An 18,081-nucleotide genomic window follows, 5' to 3' on the forward strand; every position below is an offset into this window, starting at 1 on the left:
ATCTTTATTCTTAATTAAAGTTCTAAACTATCATTTCACTCCTATTTATAGCAACAATAACCCAAAATATGTAATTTAATTAACTAAAACAATTATCAACATAATTTTCATCACAAAATATATGACTTTAAACAATAAATGCTAGAAGTTACAACAAAACACACTAGATATCTTAATTTGGAAGAATGGTCAGAATTTCTCCAACTTTTGCCCGAAAATAGTTTTAAAAAATAAAGTGATTTTTGCAAAATGGAGTAAGAAAGGAGGGTATGCCCTTAATCTTACGTTATATTTTCAGAATGTGTAATATCAAAGTAAAAAAAATATTCCATTTCAGAAATAGAGTTCCCACTTATGTCCATTTCATGAATTTTCCATAATGGTTGTTTGGTTTGCAAGATTGTATCTCGTGATTAAATATGTAGTGTGTTCGATTCATGATATTAAATCACACGCACGACTCAATCACAGATGGATAATTATGTGATAATTAATCATAGCCAAACTCTCTTCTATTAAAATAATCTCACAATTCAATCCTAGATTATATGTTGATACTATTTTATCTTGGAAACCAAACACCACCTAAATGTACGTATGTACGTGAAGATTCCATATCCATGCAGAGAAATTAAAAACTCGATCAACTAGGTCAACAATACCCTATTTGGCCCAATTTAACTTATTTTAAATGCAGAATGTCGACTAAGATGATCATTGCTTATTTTAGGTGCGCCTCCACTCGAGATTTTGTCTAATTAAGTACTAGGAGTACTATTATTATACCAAGCGGAGAATAATGCATCATCAGTCTGCACGTCTAAACATGCGATATGACCATATTAGATACGGGTCACAGCTAACATTATGCGGATATTATACAATTTATTATCCTTTGAAATGTAACATAAATTAATTCTTTGCTTTGAAATTATGATCCTAAATCATAAGATTATGTTTATACTTCAGAATAAACAAAAACTGCGGAGTATTTAAATTCATGATATCTAATGCAGGCATTGCAATAGGTATACAAGGATATCCGTCCAAAAAAAACTTGCCAAGAGCACTACCAGAAATATACCAAGTTGACGACATCGGCTTATTTTCGTGGTTGTTATCACATAACTACTTTGGCCATCACTTGGGATCTTTACACTAAAAAAGAAGTCAAGCGAGGGTCGCTGCGTCGTGGAAGTCCGGTTCTCGCTCCCAAGGCTCTGCAGTTAATGCCAGCCTGAAATTCACACAACCTTTCTTCATATCTCAACTACTAAATTAATTTTCAGTTTAACTATATAAGCATTATAGAAAAAAGTTAAACTGACCACTTGAGAAGCGAAAGGCAACATCTTTTCCGGTGGCATGTTGGTGCATAGAGCTATGGAGTTAAAACCAACAATAGTGTAAATATAGGATCAATCCAGATTTATGAGTTCACAAAATTTAATTTTAAGAAATACAAGATCTTGTTGTGGTACAAGGGGTTGCGGAAATATTGAAAAATGAAGGCATTCTGTGACATGTTGGAAGCAAAATTCACCACCCAAAAGTGCTACGATTGCATCAGATTGGCTAGCACATATTCCTACAGAAATGTGAGATTTAAACTGGACATAGGTCATAGGAGGTTCACTTACCATAAAGGATTGCTCCAATAAAAGAGTCACCAGCACCGGTAGTATCAACAAGTTCTGATGGTGGAATATTCTCAGCTGTTCCTAAAAGCAACCTGCCGCCCACAGTGCCAATTCCCTTTGCATGCAATTTTACTTCACTCTAAAACATAAAATCAAATCAAATAAAAAAAAAAGAAAAGAAAAAGGAAATTTCGATAACTTTTTTTTATCTTCAATTTTAAGTAAAATGATGTAGGACATTCCACAGGAACTTCTAGACATGAAAATCCATTTGTAAAAGTGTTCTATGTTCCATAGTAGATTCAAGATGGATATTTTGAAAGAGCCACCTTCACATTTCTTTTTGTGAAGAAGCAAAAGCTTTTGGCTTATACTTCTCTTGAATTGAATAACAAACCACATCTTGAGCACTACATTATAACATTTCCACTCAAAGCTCATAATTGTATGTCAGATAGGGATTTTCATTTGGATCGAAAGTACAATGGCGATCTATGACATAATGTCCCTCCTCTATCCAAAATATCAAAGGTAAAAATTAACAATAACCAAAGTAGTGAAAATAGCTTGAAAGTAACAGTTATGGAAAAGAGAAACGGCATTAATGCAAGAGAAACTCACCGATGCCACACATGTAGGCAAGGTAGTCTTAGTATCATTTTTGTACTTCAGAGCAACTAATAATTCATCCACATCAACTGGTTCAGTTAAACCCTTTTCTACAAAGAATGAAGTGATAATTGAGATACAAAAGAAACAGCCAAACGTAAAGACATCAAACTACCATTATCATCTATCTATCTATCTATCTAAGAAGCAACAAAAGAAAAGAGAGTAAAGTGATTATACGTCACCATTTGATCTCTCCAGCATGATGCAACCATCTTCACCCAATGTGACTACCACAAATTTCAAATTCGGCAACTTTATGAGCATGGAAACAAGTGCACTTGTGACCGATGGAGCACCTGTCCATGACTGCAAGACAGAGATCATAAAAATTACTAAACTACGAGCTCGTGAAGTTTGGAAAATGAATTACCCTGTAGCTTCCCGACCAGGCATGGAAATCTGGCTTAAGGTAACTGTATTATATTGTTAGGTTAAAACCAATAACTTCTTGTAGGGTTAAGTGTATTAATATTACAAGCATATCTGCACTTATGTCAGCTATTATCTTACTGAAAATCCTAGAATGAATTAATATTGAACTAAACAAGTTGCATGTTTTTTGAGAGGATAAACAAGTTACTACCTCCGTCCACGAAAATTCGTCCCACTTTTCCATTTCCGTCTGTCCCCCAAAATTTGTCCCATTTCACTTTTACTATTTTTGGCAGTGGACCCCATATTCCACTAACTTATTCCTACTCACATTTTATTACTCACATTTTATTATAAAACTAATATATAAAAGTAGGACCCACAATCCACTAACTTTTTCAACTCACTTTCCATTACATTTCTTAAAACCCGTGCCCGGTCAAACCGGGACGAATTTTCGTGGACGGAGGTAGTACATGTTAAACTACTGTAGTACACAGTGATAATAAAAACATATTGGGTAGCTCTTGCTTTCATCAACAAAGAGAAGACAGCCTTACTGATGCATAATGTTATCCAATTTACCAATGCAGTCACATGGCTGTTTTAAACAAAACAATTTAACACAACATACCTGTGGAAATTTTGCGGAACAGATTGCATAGCTTGACAAACTCAATAGATCATCCAAACCTTCTCTCCTCCTTTCTGCATCAATTAGAATAGGAATACCTCTGCGAGTTGCCTGCTCTGGAAAACCAATGCGAAAGGTTTACCTTTAAAATCAAATTTTTAGAAAGAAAACAATTTTAAAAGGAAAGCATGGATGCAGCAATCACCTCCTGTGCTATAACTAAAGCGGTATCATGCAATCTTCCATCAAAGTAGACGAGCCTAGCTCCATCCACTGCTGCTAATAGTTTTGATTCTGTCAGATCATCAGGTATCATGGGAGGATATCCTGGAGTGTGAATACAAGTTCTAGTTTTCCTGAACGGAGCACATAAAAAATGCAAGTTACACCTGATATCTATGCATATAAGTCTTCTTTTGACAGTTCATTGCATCATCATTAATTTTCAGTAAAAGAGTACTAAGTACTACAATATATGAGTAATACTTTTTCCATCAGTCAGAAACAGAACAGCTATTCAGTTCAATAGATTGATAATGTCCAGATAATCATAAAGTTAGCTCTGAAAGCATGTATTAAGTGTACAGTTCAATACAAATTAAAAGTAATAGCAACTTTACTGGCAAGTGCATCTACATTCCCTTGCCCTTTTCTTCAACAAACCGTTAATTTAAATCTATGTACCAGGTACTCTACCACAACAATTATGATTCAGATGTACAGGTCTCTCATATAATTTCACAGCTAATAGCATCTGAATAAGGACTAAAACATTAAGAACCACAAACTGAGATAATGGCGGAACCAATAAAACATACAGTAGCTGACCAGTGCAGAAACACTCACGTTTCATCGTCAACAATGATATAGGTGAACGGTGAGTTCCCCCCTTCAGAAACCTGAAGGAAAATCAGGATGCATCAAGGTATAGTATAGTTAGAGTATATGTAACCTTCAAACTTAGTTAATTGTCCACTATAAACTAGAGTTTGAGAAAATTTCTACATAGCAGAGTAAGATTAACGCAAGCAAAGGTCAGTTTGATAGGTATCGTGAGATGAAATCAAAACCTTACCACGATAAATGATGAATCAACCCCATCAGCCTCCAGCTCCTCCAATATCCCTTTACCTTGAGAATCATCAGCAACCTACTTGAAAAATGCCACATCCAGTCTGCTTATATAATACGTTAATCTCCAAGTTCAATTGAAGAGCAAACACATGAATCAAGGAACCTTTGAAATGAGCCTAGGTTGCAATCCCAAACGAGATGCACACGTCAACGCATTCCCTGCATTTCCACCTCCTTGGACCTATTTTCCAAAGTGCACATGCCCGCATTTATCAAAATATAATTTCCGAAATACGTTGACCAACACTTGCGACACTAAAATAGTACTACTATCAATCACAGATAGACTTGAGTAAATTGTAGTACCTTGGAGCTGGTGCTTCTAGTCTTATCATCAGGTTTCGGGTAAGTAGCCACTGCAGCCAGAAAATCAAGCGTAACTGATCCACAACCTACCTGCACACTCAAACATATATGCAAATGAGCGATAGATACTGCAAGATCGTCTACTCCACGAGATGCAGCATAGATAAATGAATCATAGTTGAAAAGCAGGTTCAAATCTAAAAAGAAGGCAAACAAAGTAACTACAACAATGCGATTATCGGGGAGAGGAGGCAGCGCTGGCCCTGCGGAAGACATTCTAAACCTGCAATTGAACAGCCGGCAAAGAAAATAAATCCGTACATCAATGGTGGAAATTAGGTATCGGTGAGAATGTTAGAGAGAGAGAGATGAAATACCTGGGAGAAAATGAAGAGGGAGAAGGCGATTGGGAGGAAAATGGGGATTTGAGTAGAGCATGTTGAGTTGAGGTCAGCAACATTGTTGGTTGTTAATCTGGATATGGATGGAAAATTATAAAAATATAGAGTACTGTACATGACTTTTGTGTGAGACCAAAAATGAAAGATTCACATATTTTATCCATTAAAAAAGATTCTGCAAATGCTTGGTAGTAATAAACACTACACAAAAAAATATTGCTAATAACATTTAATAAGGATTAAAAAAATGAAGCTTATCCCAAATCACAAATTCCCAATAAGTAATTCAACACAAAATCATTTTGCAATCATATTGTATTCAACCAATCTTTTTTACAAACCAAACCCGAAGAGGGTTATATTGCTAACTCAATGCTTAATTGTTAACTATAACTTAATAATAGTCATTAGATATTTAAATTAAAGGCCTAAATCATCAACCACAAAATGTCAATGCGATCAACAAAAAACGTCAATATGGCTATAGGATTAATTCCAATAAAAATCAATAGGGGTATTAATGTCAAGTTAGTTATAACTAATTTTTAAAAGAAATCCCAAAACTTTAAATTCATATAACATGTACTTCGTATCAAATTAAAGATAATTTTATAAGGATTCCAATGATATACTACATGCATATGTTCCGACGTCAAAATTTGAAAAAAAGAAAATCTAGAATTTTCGTATTTTTCGTACATATGTTAATGTCAATGCAGCTAAGATAATATATCAATATAAAACATATACAATGTCAATCCTAAATTTGTGTTGACATTCTCAAAGCATTGTGTTGATATTTTCGAAACACTATATTGACATTTTCATCCAAAATCCTAATTTTTGGCTTTTTTTATCTTTTTTAATTTAATTAATAAAAACGAAAATTACATGTGGCAAATTGTAGGCCACCCGTTTTTTAAAATCATGTGACCTTAAATTAGTTATAGTTAACAATTAAATGATTAATTAGCAATTGATCACTCCCCACCAAACCCAGATCACAGTATCAAATTTATTAGAAAAGCAAAAACAAACCAACAACAGTAATTTTTAATATTTAGTTGGTTGATTCGAATATATTTAACAGTTTCACTATTTCCATACTTTCCATTTTAATAAATGATATAAATATCGCACTCCATTTATGAAATTATCCAAACATAACCATAATTTAAGCATGCATTCAAATACCTATAATAATTATAAATTGAAGTGAAAATAAGTTGAGAAAGAAATAAAAAAAAATCAAGAGAAATGCGTCGATGGGATTGATTTGGATAGCTGCTGCCTGCTCCTCACTTATCAGTTATCACTGATCACATCACAATTGTTTACCCCCATTGATTTCTGCGAGTTTCGATCAAACCCTAAATTCGTTGCCTGAATTCCACTATCAATCGCTTGGAACATCCATTACAGGTAGTTTTCATTATGATTTTTAAGTTTTTTTTATTTATTTCTGTTGATTGTTTTGGTAGGTTAGCCCAAATTTTTGGTTTTACTTCATGAATTGGTGTGCAATTGCTGTATCTAGGAAGTTACTCTATGGGTTTATCAATTTTCCCGTAGCCTTTTGTGTTGGGTTTTGCGAGAAATAGATATGGTTGTCAAATAGGGAGATATGGAGATCGCAGTATTTATCATATAACAGTTGTTTGCTGAGCATATAAAAAATCTCTTCAATATTTTGGGATAGCAGGAGTAATCGTTGGCCATGACTGATATGCAGTGCATATTGCATTTGGTGGTGCCAGGCTGCCAGCCTCATCTGTGCTCCATTTTCATGTAAAATTATGGCTGCTATGATTTTTGGTTAACATCACGTAATAATATTTACTATTACAGACTCCTTCCATCCATTGAATAAATGTTCCACTTTGACTCCACGCAGATGTTAAGAAATGTAAAAGAAAAGTGGATGGTAGTGGAATGTCTGTCCTACTTTTATAGTGTAATTTATAATAAAATGTAAGTAAAATGACCTAAATGATTGTGAAGTCTCATTACCAGTAATAGTAAAAGTGAAATGAGACATCTAATGACGGACATCCTAAAATGACAATATGAGACATTTAATGGTGGATGGAGGGAGTGATATATTTCATAGTGTATTTCCCTGCATGTATTCTCTGATCATGTGCTGAATGGTATTTATGTGAAGCCAATGTACAGACACATTCATTGCCCTTCTGTGACCACATTGAGTTGAAATTGATCACAAGGTGGCTAAAAGAGATGGAGGATCTATAGTGCATTTTTATGTATTTTGGAGTTGTCAGCTGTTATGGAGACATTGGATGATATAGGAGATGATGTGATTGGTCCAAGAGGCCTGATTAAGACGCAGGAGTTGGTACGAATCATTATTCAATGTTTATATGCTCTAGGTTATAGCAAGTCTGCCGCCTGTTTGGAATCTGAGTCCAGTATTACATGTAAGTCCCCCGAATTTGAATTATTGGAATCACTCATTTTAGATGGAAATTGGGGTGATTGCATTGAGTGTCTTCACAAAATAAATGGTTTGGATGATGAGACAAGAGCTTCAGTATCTTTCCTCGTTCTTGAGCAATGCTTGTTGGAATGTTTGGATTGTGGGAACATATCTCTGGCGTTGGACATGATGCGGAAACAGTTTTCATCTTTGAAAATTGGCGCAGAAATAGTTCACAGACTTTCTTATGAACTCCTCTCTTTGAAGGGATTGAGGCTGGGTTGTATTGATAGTGATTCAGTTCAGGACTTGCGAAAAAAATTGATCTCAAATCTGGAAAAAGTTTTACCACCACCAATTACACTACCTGAGAGAAGGCTGGAACATTTGGTCGAAATGGCTATTTCTGCTTGGGTTGATAGTTGCGTTTACCACACTTCATCTGGTTCAGTATCACTGTATAGAGACCACCATTGTGATCGAGATCAGTTTCCAACGGAGACCACTCAGGTAATCTTATACTGTCTTTTGCTGCAAACTGAAAGATTCCCGTCTTTAAGCACTTAAGACTTAGTTTTGAACTTATTGCTCTTTTTCTAAAATATAGTGGGTTTTGTATGTTTAGTATAGTACTATATATTAAATTCCATTTATGAAGTTAACTGCTCTCGCTCTCTCTCTGAAGTGGCTTTGTGGATTGTTCCTCTATCAATGTCAGAAATATAAACTCGAGGGATTGTAATGTTAATTCATGACAAACAATGAGCAGTAGACTCCAAAATTGTAGTAATTTTTTATGTGTGAGGCGAATGAGGGTTGCCCTAATGAGCCTGCTTGCTTTCAGTTTGTAACTTGTATGTCTATTCTTTATCTTTGTTCAGATATTGACTAATCATCAACATGAAGTATGGTCTGTTCAGTTTTCAAACAACGGAGAGTATTTGGCATCATCATCAAGAGATTGCACAGCCATCATATGGAAGGTATACGGTATTTATGTCTTCCTTTCAATATTTTTTGATAGGGTATTGTTGCTGATGTGTATTTATATACGAGCAAATAGCATGTTATGCAATTACTATTTTTTCAAATAAATCCTGAGGGTTCTAAACTATAGTATAGTCTCTCTCATTTACATGGTATGTAATTATTTTCTTCAGCCCATATTGTTGAATTTGATTTGTCTATGATGGAGTATGCGCTTGTTGATCTGATTCCTCATCATTTTATTTTAGATATAAAGCTGGTGTCATCATAGTAAGCACATTCCTCTATTTTATAAAAAACTTTGCAATATGCATTCACCTTTTGAGATATAAATCTGGGGTCTTCAATAAATGTCACTGTAGTAGTATTTAACTATTTACAATAATAAATTTAAATAGGAAAAAAAATTGAATTTAGTAGACGAGTAATTGATGCAATTGTAATTCTGAATTTCAAAATGATTCATCAATAAAAGACAGAAGAGGACAATTATAATTTTAAGACGAATTAATTTTAGTAAAAGTCACAAACTGGGGGAAAGAAGAAAGAAAAAACTGTAAAAGCAGAACACATTATGGAAGCCCAATTTAGTTTCAGGTTATTATTTGTATACCTTCTATACCAAAAATTTGTCTTGAGCACTCAGGCTTCTGTAATTCTTAAAGATGAATGAACCAAACTAAGAGTTGAAGAAAATGGTCATTTCAAGCTAAGTTTATTGGAAGGCTGTCCACTATTTGTATCTTCTTTCTTTACATTTAACTATATGTTTTGGTTTCTTGGGAGTTTATTGGCACCTGTCCTTACATAGGTGAATTAAAAATTGTCATATTCATTCACAGATTCATTTTCACATTAGATAAAATCTATCCAGGATTATATCTTTGTCAGCCCCTGAAACTTGTTTTTCAGTAATGGATAAGCTGTTTGTATTGGAGAATTGGAGTATAGATATTGTCATGCAATATGCTGAAGCAATAGTTCCAATCCTTTATTCTTTGTGTTAGTAATATAATTTCAGTGAGCATGAGAAGATGCTAATCAGTTTACTAAAGAGTAGTAATATTAGTCTGTTAGTAGACTTATTAACTTATTTTAATTTTAACTGAGTTAATTTAGAAAACTATGATTACAATGTTACTATTTATAAATGGATTGAAGATGTAATAGTCTAATCAGAATTTGAAACAAATGTCTGCACCTCAGGCCTCAGTACCTCTGAAGAAGTTGTACACATTTGTTGCTTGTTGGACTTATAGCCCCTATAAGTAATCCCTGTATGGTTTATCTTGTGTTTCAAGAGCTTGTTTATCTCTCAATGTAATTATGTTCATTCTTCGATTGGATGATGATATTAGCTCTATATCTTAGATGATGAATTGGGTTTATGTTTTGATGACACTTCAGATGTGTTCTTGCCAAATTATATATTGGTTCCAACATAGTAAAGAATAATGTCTGAACACAACTTATGAGCATTATTGTCCTGTTGCATTGTGGTGTATGCTTATTACCTCGATAAGTGATAGTATAAAAGATTGGGTGGGGCGACATATAAGCTTTCTTCTGCCTAACATACCATCACTCCCAAACTATTACTTATCTTTGTAGATCTAGTTAATATTTTCAATCAAATAAATCCGCCGCCTGAGTCTTCTGACTTTTTCAGTGGCTCCGTGAAACTCCACACCTGTTCATTAGGGAGTAAAGGTTTAGAAGAACAACAGTATTGTCTTGTGTGCACATTTATTTTGTGTTGTTGGTATTTTTTTGATAATATTTTGAGTGGAGTTTAACTAAAATAGGAAAATGTTAAGTTGTCAACGCACTTAATTCAATATAGTTATCATTTATAAGTTCATGCAGAACCATGGCATAAAGATGCATTGTGGCTGTGGTGCATGGTGCAATGTATGTTCTCTATCAAGGATGCTAGAATATCTTGCAGGAGGCTGTGTTCTTTTTACTGGAAAAAATGTTTCTTCACAAGGATCAACTCTTTTATTCATCACTTTGAATGTCCTAGCAACTGCTTGAAATGGAAAACCATATAGACTGGTGATGTATTGGATTTACAAATTTCATGATATGTTCTCGTGTCCAGAGTTTAGGGAACTGACAGTTGCTCCATGTTTGCGGCTTCTTTTCCCTTGTTCAGGAAGTTTAACCTTTGTTAAGCATGCCTTCTGGTGAAGTTGGTCACTTAATCTCTTAGAGGCTTGAGTGACTCCAACTGCCAAATCAGGTGAGGCAAACATGCTAAGCTCGATAGCTCCAGAAATATTAGTGGGTTCCTGTTTTGATGCTTTACTACTATTGTTCTGTGAGTGGAGAATTGTGTTTATTCTGCTACATTAATGCTGTAATATGTCTAACAGATAGATGGAGACCTAATGCTGATCTCATAAACAAATAAATTCTTCCTCTCTGAATAACCTTGAGTTAAACATGATAACTGCAAGCCATGTAAGGTAAGAGGAAGAGGATATTCTGGAGTTTATGAAATGTTTCGACCTTTCTTGCCATCCTCTCTTTGTTATATTATCTGTTAAGAAACTTCAACAGTAGTTGCCAGTTGTATCTTTTTTTCTTTTTAATTACAAGTTAATGCTTTCTACATTGAAATGTAATCTTCTGTTTGTAATCTCATTCATCTATTGTTTACCAATGTATCAAACCTTGTTACACATATGTTGTTTCTGAGTGCGCTTGTAATATATTTCTCCCAGGTGCAGGATGATAATAGAGTAACCCTGAGATTCGTGTTACGTAGCCACGAAAAACCAGTTTCATTTTTGGCATGGAGTCCAGATAACACCATGCTGCTCACTTGCGGAAATAGGGAAGTTCTTAAACTTTGGGATGTGGAAACTGGCATATGTAGGCACACATTTGGTGGCGATGGTTTTGTTGTTAGTTGTTGTGCTTGGTTTCCTGATTCCAAGCGCCTCGTCTGTGGCAGTTCAGATCCTAAGAAGGGCATTTACATGTGGGACTGTGAAGGTAATGAGATTAAGGCATGGAAAGGTATGCGGATGCCAAAGGTCCTTGATATTGCTGTGACTCCAGATGGGGAAAATCTCATCAGCATTTTCTCCGACAAAGAGATAAGGATATTGAATTTGGCAACCAATGCTGAACGTGTTATTTCTGAGGAGCACTCTATCACCTCCCTTTCGGTATCTGGAGATAGCAACTACCTGATCGTCAACCTTAATAGCCAAGAAATTCACTTGTGGGACGTTACCACAAAATGGATTAAACCACGCAAGTACAACGGCCACATGCAACAGAAATATGTCATTCGTTCCTGCTTTGGGGGTTTGAACAGTATGTTCATTGCCAGTGGCAGTGAAGATTCCAAGGTACTTGGACATCTCTTTTACAAAGTTTTATCAAAATGCTTGCTTTGGATGATAGATTAGATTAACAAATACGTTTAACCGAATATTTTGAAGGACTAAACAATCAAGCAAACTCATAATTATTCATTCCATCATAGTATGTGGTTGGATTAGCCTATATTATTTTCATCTATCTAAGCTATAAATCACCTAACACACACTTCTCATTATCCCTGATAGGCGATGTAACTAAAAATGTGTGTTAACAGGTCTACATATGGAACCGAAGAAGTTCTGACCCACTCGAGATCCTGTCTGGCCATTTGAAGACTGTAAATTCCGTCAGCTGGAACCCGAGGCGACCCAAAATGTTAGCTTCAGCAAGTGATGATAATACAGTACGCATATGGGGGCCGTGTTGTTCCAATAGAGCAGAATGTGATAACTTCACTGAGTAGTCTTGTGCATATGCAGATTTTGTGCAATAGCAACAAATTCACATTTTTTTGCTTGTAAATATCAGGTTGTATCCTCTTTTTGGCGTGTATATTCTGAATGGTTGTTTTGTTAATGCCTTCTTCTTTTTTGTCCCCTATTTATTTCTTTTTGGAGAATTACTAGGGTCTGTTTCCCTAATTGTTCGTCTATAGATCTGTACTTATGATTGATGATTGATTGTCGGAAGTAGGATTTTAAGTTTTAAGCTCCTTGTTTAATCCTGATTTTGATTCTTAATTATTTTTCTGTTAATGCCCTTTACTCGTTTCATTATATGTAAATTGATAGTGTAATAAATAAATTATACTTACTCTGGCGCACTATCTTAAGTCATATTTCATTTCAAGCCATCCAACCTATCTTGGGTATTTTTCTTATTCTTTTCTACAAAAATTAGTAGGGTTGTTGAAAAAAGTAATGGATATTGGTATCCAATATCCATTATTCTTTTTGACAGTCCTACTAACTCCTGCCCGTTTGTTATCGGGTATCTTCAACATGCAATTGTCAGGGATGGATATTAAATTACTCAGGTTCAATTGGGATTTAATATGTTGTACTTTTATTCCACACGACCTTACAGTTCACTCTTATTTCTTTAGTTCTTGAATTTTTCGATGTCATGGTTTGTGTGCGAATTTGTGAATTTTGGTGTTTGTATGCGAAATTGGATTAGAATGAAACAAAAAATAGCGAGCAACAATGAAACAACTCGAATAGAAAAGAAAAATGCACAATTCCAAACTAAAAAAACAAACGTTATTGTATTGTGATATTTGTATAACAAAATTTTCAATAAAGACAACTCATATTAGGGGTGGGTAAAATGTTTTCGGTGTTAATTCACGGGCCCGTACCGGTTTTTTTTTCTTTCTCAAAGTCGGTTATCGGTTATAACCGACAACCGAAATTAAATTCGATCATATTTTTAATAAATAAATCGTATAATATTTTTATACTTTTAAAATTTCATATCTATATTACATTGATTTTGCACTTCTTTATGTGAGGTCACAATAGAAAAAAAATGTAATTTACTTCCAAATTTTGTCAAAGTCTATTTTAATTTATGTCACTTTCATTTATAATATCTCAAATTCAATAAAATGCCTAAACATTATTTTAAAAATAGGATACCCCTTCACTTGTTTATCGTCGAAATTTTTTTAGATTGTATAACGTTTAAACTTTTGAAGTGCCTAAACAAATTTATGTATTACTAGGAAGTAGAAATAACAATAATAATAATAGATGAAAATTGAAAATTTAAAAGTTGAAGTGTTGGACTTTGAATCATTCGGTTATTTTGGTTCTAATCGATAATCGATCGGCTCTAACCGAATCGGTTAGTTAAGTAATCGAACTAGAGATCGAGTCGATTTCAGTTAGTTTTTTGACTTAGGATCGATTAATCGACAAATTAGTTAGATTATTAACCGAACCGACCGTTTACCCGCCCCTAATTCATATATACACGGAACAGTTGCAATTAAAAAGAATTAAATATACGTAACTATACTACTAATTGTAATTCAAATAACACAGAACGGTCTCACCGTCAAATACAATTCCTTCCACCACACCCTCATCTCCGATGGCTGCGACCGGCGGCGGCGGCGGCAGGAGAGAAGGATCACCCAAAATTGTGGCTGATCAAATCTCGCAGTCTGTACAGTCCACCTCCAATCTTCTTCATCTCATGCTCCAGTCCTCCCCCTCTCGCGTCAGTCTCTCTCTCTCAATTTCTGATTTGCCCTTGTTTGAATCAATAACTAAACTTTTAGTGAATCTGTGCTTGTGCTCTCTCACGTGAAATTGTTTCGAGATCTTGGCTATAGATTTATTAAAATTCAAATGTAAAAACCTATAGACCTTCTCAGGCTCAACTGATGAAGCTCCCAAGAAATCTTCTGTCTATGACCTCCACCATAAAAAACACAGAGTCAGTAAGTGCATTTTCTTAAGCTGAACTTGAATCTGAATGAGATCATTATAGAATATACCTAGATTATTTGAATTTGATGCAGGTATTGGAGCAGATGCCTCAAGTTGTTTCATCTCTGGACACACATGTTGAAAGAGGATTGCAATGGTCTGCTTTGATAGTTTAAAATTATTTCTCTTTCTTTAGTCATTTTTATTGTTTGAAAGCTCTATTTTGCCACTTTAGAACCACTTCTCTTTCTTCAGTCTGTTCTTTCATTAATAGAACATGTTACTATTTTAGAATCACTTATGTTTGTTCGGTTCACATCTGATTATGTTTCTAAGGATATAAAAGATCAAGAAATGAGTGAAAGAGACTGAGAAGGAAATATATTATATGTATGAGGTCCGACTACGTGACATTAAAATGCCAAATTTAAGGGGAATGGGGGTACTGACAAAGCTCTTGGCTCATTCCCAAAACCACATCAGAGAGGGTATGGAAAATAGTTCTGAACATCCACTTTGGTAATATGGCAAAGAGATTAGTGTTTGTGATGTCATATGTACAACTAAGTAGCAAGATGTATTCCAGATTGGTTCGATACACCCATACCTCCAGGGATGAATGAAAGTCAAGAATTTGTTTGAGGCTTAACAGAAATGACATAAGTGTAATGCTCCACGGAGCACAATATAACACCGACATGTGTATTGTTGGTCGCTAATAGTTGAACATTCTCATATGATTTGTGTTCTTGATCTATCAAATTCTAAACAAGACCTCATTCATGCAGAGTCATTTTGGCGCTTTTGTACATGGTCCTTATTATGTGTGGTGATTGGGCTTCTGCAACATGTTCTAAACAGAACTCCTTTTGGCAGTTTAACACGTCAATGATGTCTGTTTAGGCTTTACATTGAGTTTAGGAGTGAAACTTTATTAGATGAAATATTGGTTATAATATAAATGTGTGTACAGCTACCATTTAGAGACCTATCCTGAGTTATAAAAGTGTTCATTAAAAAATCTCAAATGGCTGGCGTACATGGTACACACAAACATGAGGTTAAATTGTTGATTCATTAAAAACCAAGGTAGCTTCCTTTTCTTTGTTTTCGTAGGCAGATGAGTTATGCTGATTAAACTAGTCATTGCCAAGCTTGAACACATTGCATTTTATTGTCTAGCAGATTCTCATTAGAGTGGAAGTTATAACTATTATATAGCTCTGTATCCTCTCATATTGTGTGCATCAGCGGTATATGATTGTATCCGACATTTTTGGTAGCAATGACTAACATTTCCATTGAAGTAACAGAAACCAACAACAATGTTATCACTGGAATTTTTATTACTTCTACAGTTTAATTAATTATTCTTTTTCTTCTTTCCTTTGCATGACACTTAAGAATTATTGTTGCAGTCTGCCTCATCTTGATACTGTAGTTCAGTTACTTTCCCATATGCAAAGCAGCCAGCTTAAGCCTTTGTCCAGAGCTGACCTTGTTCAACAGGTACTTAGCTCTGTGTTTGTGTTTCAGCCCTCATTGCTTTTGCTGTCTTCCCCTTTTCACTTCCCCCTTCTACAAATTTGGCAATTTTGATGTGTGATTTCGTTGAATGTAGTTAACCATGTTCGTTGTTCAGCAGGACCTTAAACTTTCGGAGCAAGATTCAAGGGTGACCTAGACCTACTTGATATTTGCAAGGCATTTGTCGACACTGATGCCTCGCACTATAACTCAAACACCTTTTGTGCATTCCCCTAAACCTCACCGCCATCAGGAGGAGCGAGCAGGATCTGGTCCTATGGCCAAGTGCTCATTTTTAGGCAGGATTCTACAAATTTAAATGTTCTTAGTTCATCTTGAATCAAGATTGTTACAATTGTATCGACGATTTATTCAATAATATATTATTTTTTTTTGTTTTGAATTCAATTATTTAAAAAAAAAAAATGGGTGTTTTTTAGTCTTGAGAACATATCAGTAAATTGGTCCTCAACATATCAGTAAAATCTTTTAGTGCTGACTGTTAACTTTTAACAGTTTTGTCCAAAAAAAATTAGCAACATATTGTACAAGATCCAAATTCCAAACGATGAGGTCATGTCACCGTATATCGTTCAAATCCTAAAATAAAAAACGACCATGTATTTTATAAATACGGGTTTGTTATATTGCTAACTACGACTAAATGATAGACTGGATCATTAAATCAAGCACAAGATTATTCAGTTATGAGTATCAATAGAATGTACTCCCTCCGTCCTATAGAAATAAATAAACCTTTTAGGGTTGGCACGAGTTTTAATATGTAATTAGTAAAGTAAGAGTGAAATTTTAATATGTAATTAGTAAAGTAAGAGTGAAAGAGAAAAAATAGTTGAAATTGTGTGATGGATAGTGGGACATAAATGATAAAGTAAAAAGAAGAAGAAAAAAGGTTACCATTATATTAAGCACAAGATCAAAAAATGACCATTTTAGGTAATAATATCAATTAACAAAAAGTTAATTATAACTAATTTTTAAAAGATGTCCTAAAATTTTAAATGCTTATAACTATCTCAATTTGAATTATTCTTTTACATAACATATATCAAATTAAAGATAATTTTATAATGATTCTAACAAGATCTCACTTACATATGTTCTGTTATCAAAATTTGAAAAATATTCTTGAATTTTCATATTTTTCAAGAGACATATTGATGTCAATATAGTTATCATAATATGTCAATGTAATGTTTATAAACTTTATACAATGTCAATATGAAATTGTGTTGACATATTCAATGAATCATATTGATATGTTTAATATACTATATTGACATTTTAATCCAAAACCTTAATTTTGATAGTTTTCATATAATATCTTTTTAAATTTAAATAATAATAAAACGAAATTACACATGACAATTTATAGACCACTAGATCTCTGTAAAGTTCAGAGCCTTTGTCCTAGCAGCAAGGAGCTTAGATATGCCGAGTTCGAACCCTCTTGACATTATTTGTAATTTCCTCCTTTATATTGGAGTTCGAAAAAAAAAGATCTCTATAAATCTTATAGTTTGAAATTAATAGTAGTAGCATTTAAATATTGAGTTAGCAATTGATCACGCCATGACTCATCCTATACTAATACTTAGGGATGTCAATTGGGCTAACCCGCTCGGGTTCGGGCCAATCCACTTAGGTTGTCGGGCTATTTGGGTGCGGGTTTTTTGGACTGTGAATTTTTCGGGTTAAAAATTTTCGGCCCTAACCCTAAATCTTCGGGTTTCGAGCTAACCCACGGGCTATTCGGGTCAATAGTAATCTTATATGTTACTCCACTTTCTATTCAATCCAATATTCTAAATTATTAAAAAGCAGATTGTCGCAAATAGTAAAGTATTATCAAAGTGATCAAGAGAAAGAAAATAATAACAATTGAAAATTGAAACAAAATAGAAAAAATATATCATTTAATTAATAGCACATACGAATCTGACTACAATTAAATGGAAACCGTGCATTTCATATAACCCTAGCTTTCAATTTAAGAAAGAAGACATAATTACCATATATTTTTCATATCAATGTTGTATTTAATATTGATATTACCAAATATACTTCGTATAAGTATATAATCTAAAATTTAATTATATTTTTATCAGCCCGCATAACCCGTCGACCCGAAGGGGTTAGCCCGTGTAGCCCGCTTCTGAATATGGATTGCGAT

The 18,081-nt window shown here is 34.2% G+C and overlaps 3 protein-coding genes across 13 annotated transcripts; 2 read left to right on the forward strand and 1 right to left on the reverse strand.

Annotated features, from left to right (window-relative positions):
* Positions 1-971: 971 nt before the first annotated feature.
* LOC125208037 (uncharacterized) lies at positions 972-5,286 on the reverse strand. Of its 5 annotated transcripts, none has more exons than XM_089062095.1 (13): positions 5,136-5,284; positions 4,987-5,041; positions 4,759-4,848; positions 4,556-4,633; positions 4,394-4,468; positions 4,165-4,217; positions 3,524-3,674; positions 3,319-3,429; positions 2,495-2,618; positions 2,262-2,359; positions 1,641-1,779; positions 1,329-1,381; positions 972-1,237 (listed from the first exon to the last, which is right to left on the reverse strand). In XM_089062095.1, exons 1-13 carry the CDS (start codon positions 5,216-5,218, stop codon positions 1,154-1,156), a joined length of 1,194 nt encoding a protein of 397 aa, XP_088918221.1. In that variant the 5' UTR covers positions 5,219-5,284; the 3' UTR covers positions 972-1,153. The 5 variants fall into 5 exon arrangements, 4 of the variants coding, with proteins under 4 accessions (XP_088918221.1, XP_088918220.1, XP_088918219.1 ...); XM_089062094.1 differs by having other exon boundaries at positions 4,984-5,041; XM_089062093.1 differs by having other exon boundaries at positions 4,981-5,041.
* Positions 5,287-6,384: 1,098 nt separating this feature from the next.
* LOC125205414 (transducin family protein / WD-40 repeat family protein) lies at positions 6,385-12,522 on the forward strand. 6 transcript variants are annotated; one of them, XM_089061073.1, is made up of 6 exons: positions 6,385-6,581; positions 6,862-6,947; positions 7,324-8,106; positions 8,478-8,579; positions 11,313-11,948; positions 12,197-12,522. In XM_089061073.1, the coding sequence occupies exons 3-6, from the start codon at positions 7,447-7,449 to the stop codon at positions 12,383-12,385; spliced, it is 1,587 nt and encodes a 528-aa protein (XP_088917199.1). In that variant the 5' UTR covers positions 6,385-6,581; positions 6,862-6,947; positions 7,324-7,446; the 3' UTR covers positions 12,386-12,522. The 6 variants fall into 6 exon arrangements, with proteins under 6 accessions (XP_088917199.1, XP_047960280.1, XP_047960283.1 ...); XM_048104323.2 differs by having other exon boundaries at positions 6,892-6,947; XM_048104326.2 differs by having other exon boundaries at positions 6,892-6,947; positions 7,335-8,106.
* Positions 12,523-13,946: 1,424 nt separating this feature from the next.
* TOM2B (tobamovirus multiplication 2B) lies at positions 13,947-16,290 on the forward strand. Of its 2 annotated transcripts, none has more exons than XM_048102631.2 (5): positions 13,947-14,148; positions 14,306-14,371; positions 14,453-14,517; positions 15,779-15,869; positions 16,003-16,290. In XM_048102631.2, the coding sequence occupies exons 1-5, from the start codon at positions 14,020-14,022 to the stop codon at positions 16,042-16,044; spliced, it is 393 nt and encodes a 130-aa protein (XP_047958588.1). In that variant the 5' UTR covers positions 13,947-14,019; the 3' UTR covers positions 16,045-16,290. The 2 variants fall into 2 exon arrangements, with proteins under 2 accessions (XP_047958588.1, XP_047958589.1); XM_048102632.2 differs by having other exon boundaries at positions 16,006-16,290.
* The last annotated feature ends 1,791 nt before the right edge of the window (positions 16,291-18,081 follow it).

Source organism: Salvia hispanica, chromosome 6 (genome assembly GCF_029641045.1).
Source record: "Salvia hispanica isolate PSC_SH4W2 chromosome 6, Shi_PSC_v1, whole genome shotgun sequence".
NCBI classification, from domain to species: Eukaryota; Viridiplantae; Streptophyta; class Magnoliopsida; order Lamiales; family Lamiaceae; genus Salvia; species Salvia hispanica.

Bases quoted from the DNA above. Each gene is read 5' to 3' on its own strand.
- LOC125208037 (XM_089062092.1), bottom strand. From the start codon at position 5,218: ATGTTGCTGACCTCAACTCAACATGCTCTACTCAAATCCCCATTTTCC. The intron at 3,430-3,523 runs GTGATTGCTGCA...TTTCCAGAGCAG, and splicing joins CTTTAGTTATAGCACAGGAG to GCAACTCGCAGAGGTATTCC. The intron at 1,780-2,261 runs GTGAGTTTCTCT...TTTATGTTTTAG, and splicing joins TGCCTACATGTGTGGCATCG to AGTGAAGTAAAATTGCATGC.
- LOC125205414 (XM_089061073.1), top strand. From the start codon at position 7,447: ATGGAGACATTGGATGATATAGGAGATGATGTGATTGGTCCAAGAGGC. The intron at 8,580-11,312 runs GTATACGGTATT...TATTTCTCCCAG, and splicing joins GCACAGCCATCATATGGAAG to GTGCAGGATGATAATAGAGT. The intron at 11,949-12,196 runs GTACTTGGACAT...GTGTGTTAACAG, and splicing joins GTGGCAGTGAAGATTCCAAG to GTCTACATATGGAACCGAAG.
- TOM2B (XM_048102631.2), top strand. From the start codon at position 14,020: ATGGCTGCGACCGGCGGCGGCGGCGGCAGGAGAGAAGGATCACCCAAA. The intron at 14,149-14,305 runs GTCAGTCTCTCT...AGACCTTCTCAG, and splicing joins TCCAGTCCTCCCCCTCTCGC to GCTCAACTGATGAAGCTCCC. The intron at 14,518-15,778 runs GTCTGCTTTGAT...TTATTGTTGCAG, and splicing joins GTTGAAAGAGGATTGCAATG to TCTGCCTCATCTTGATACTG.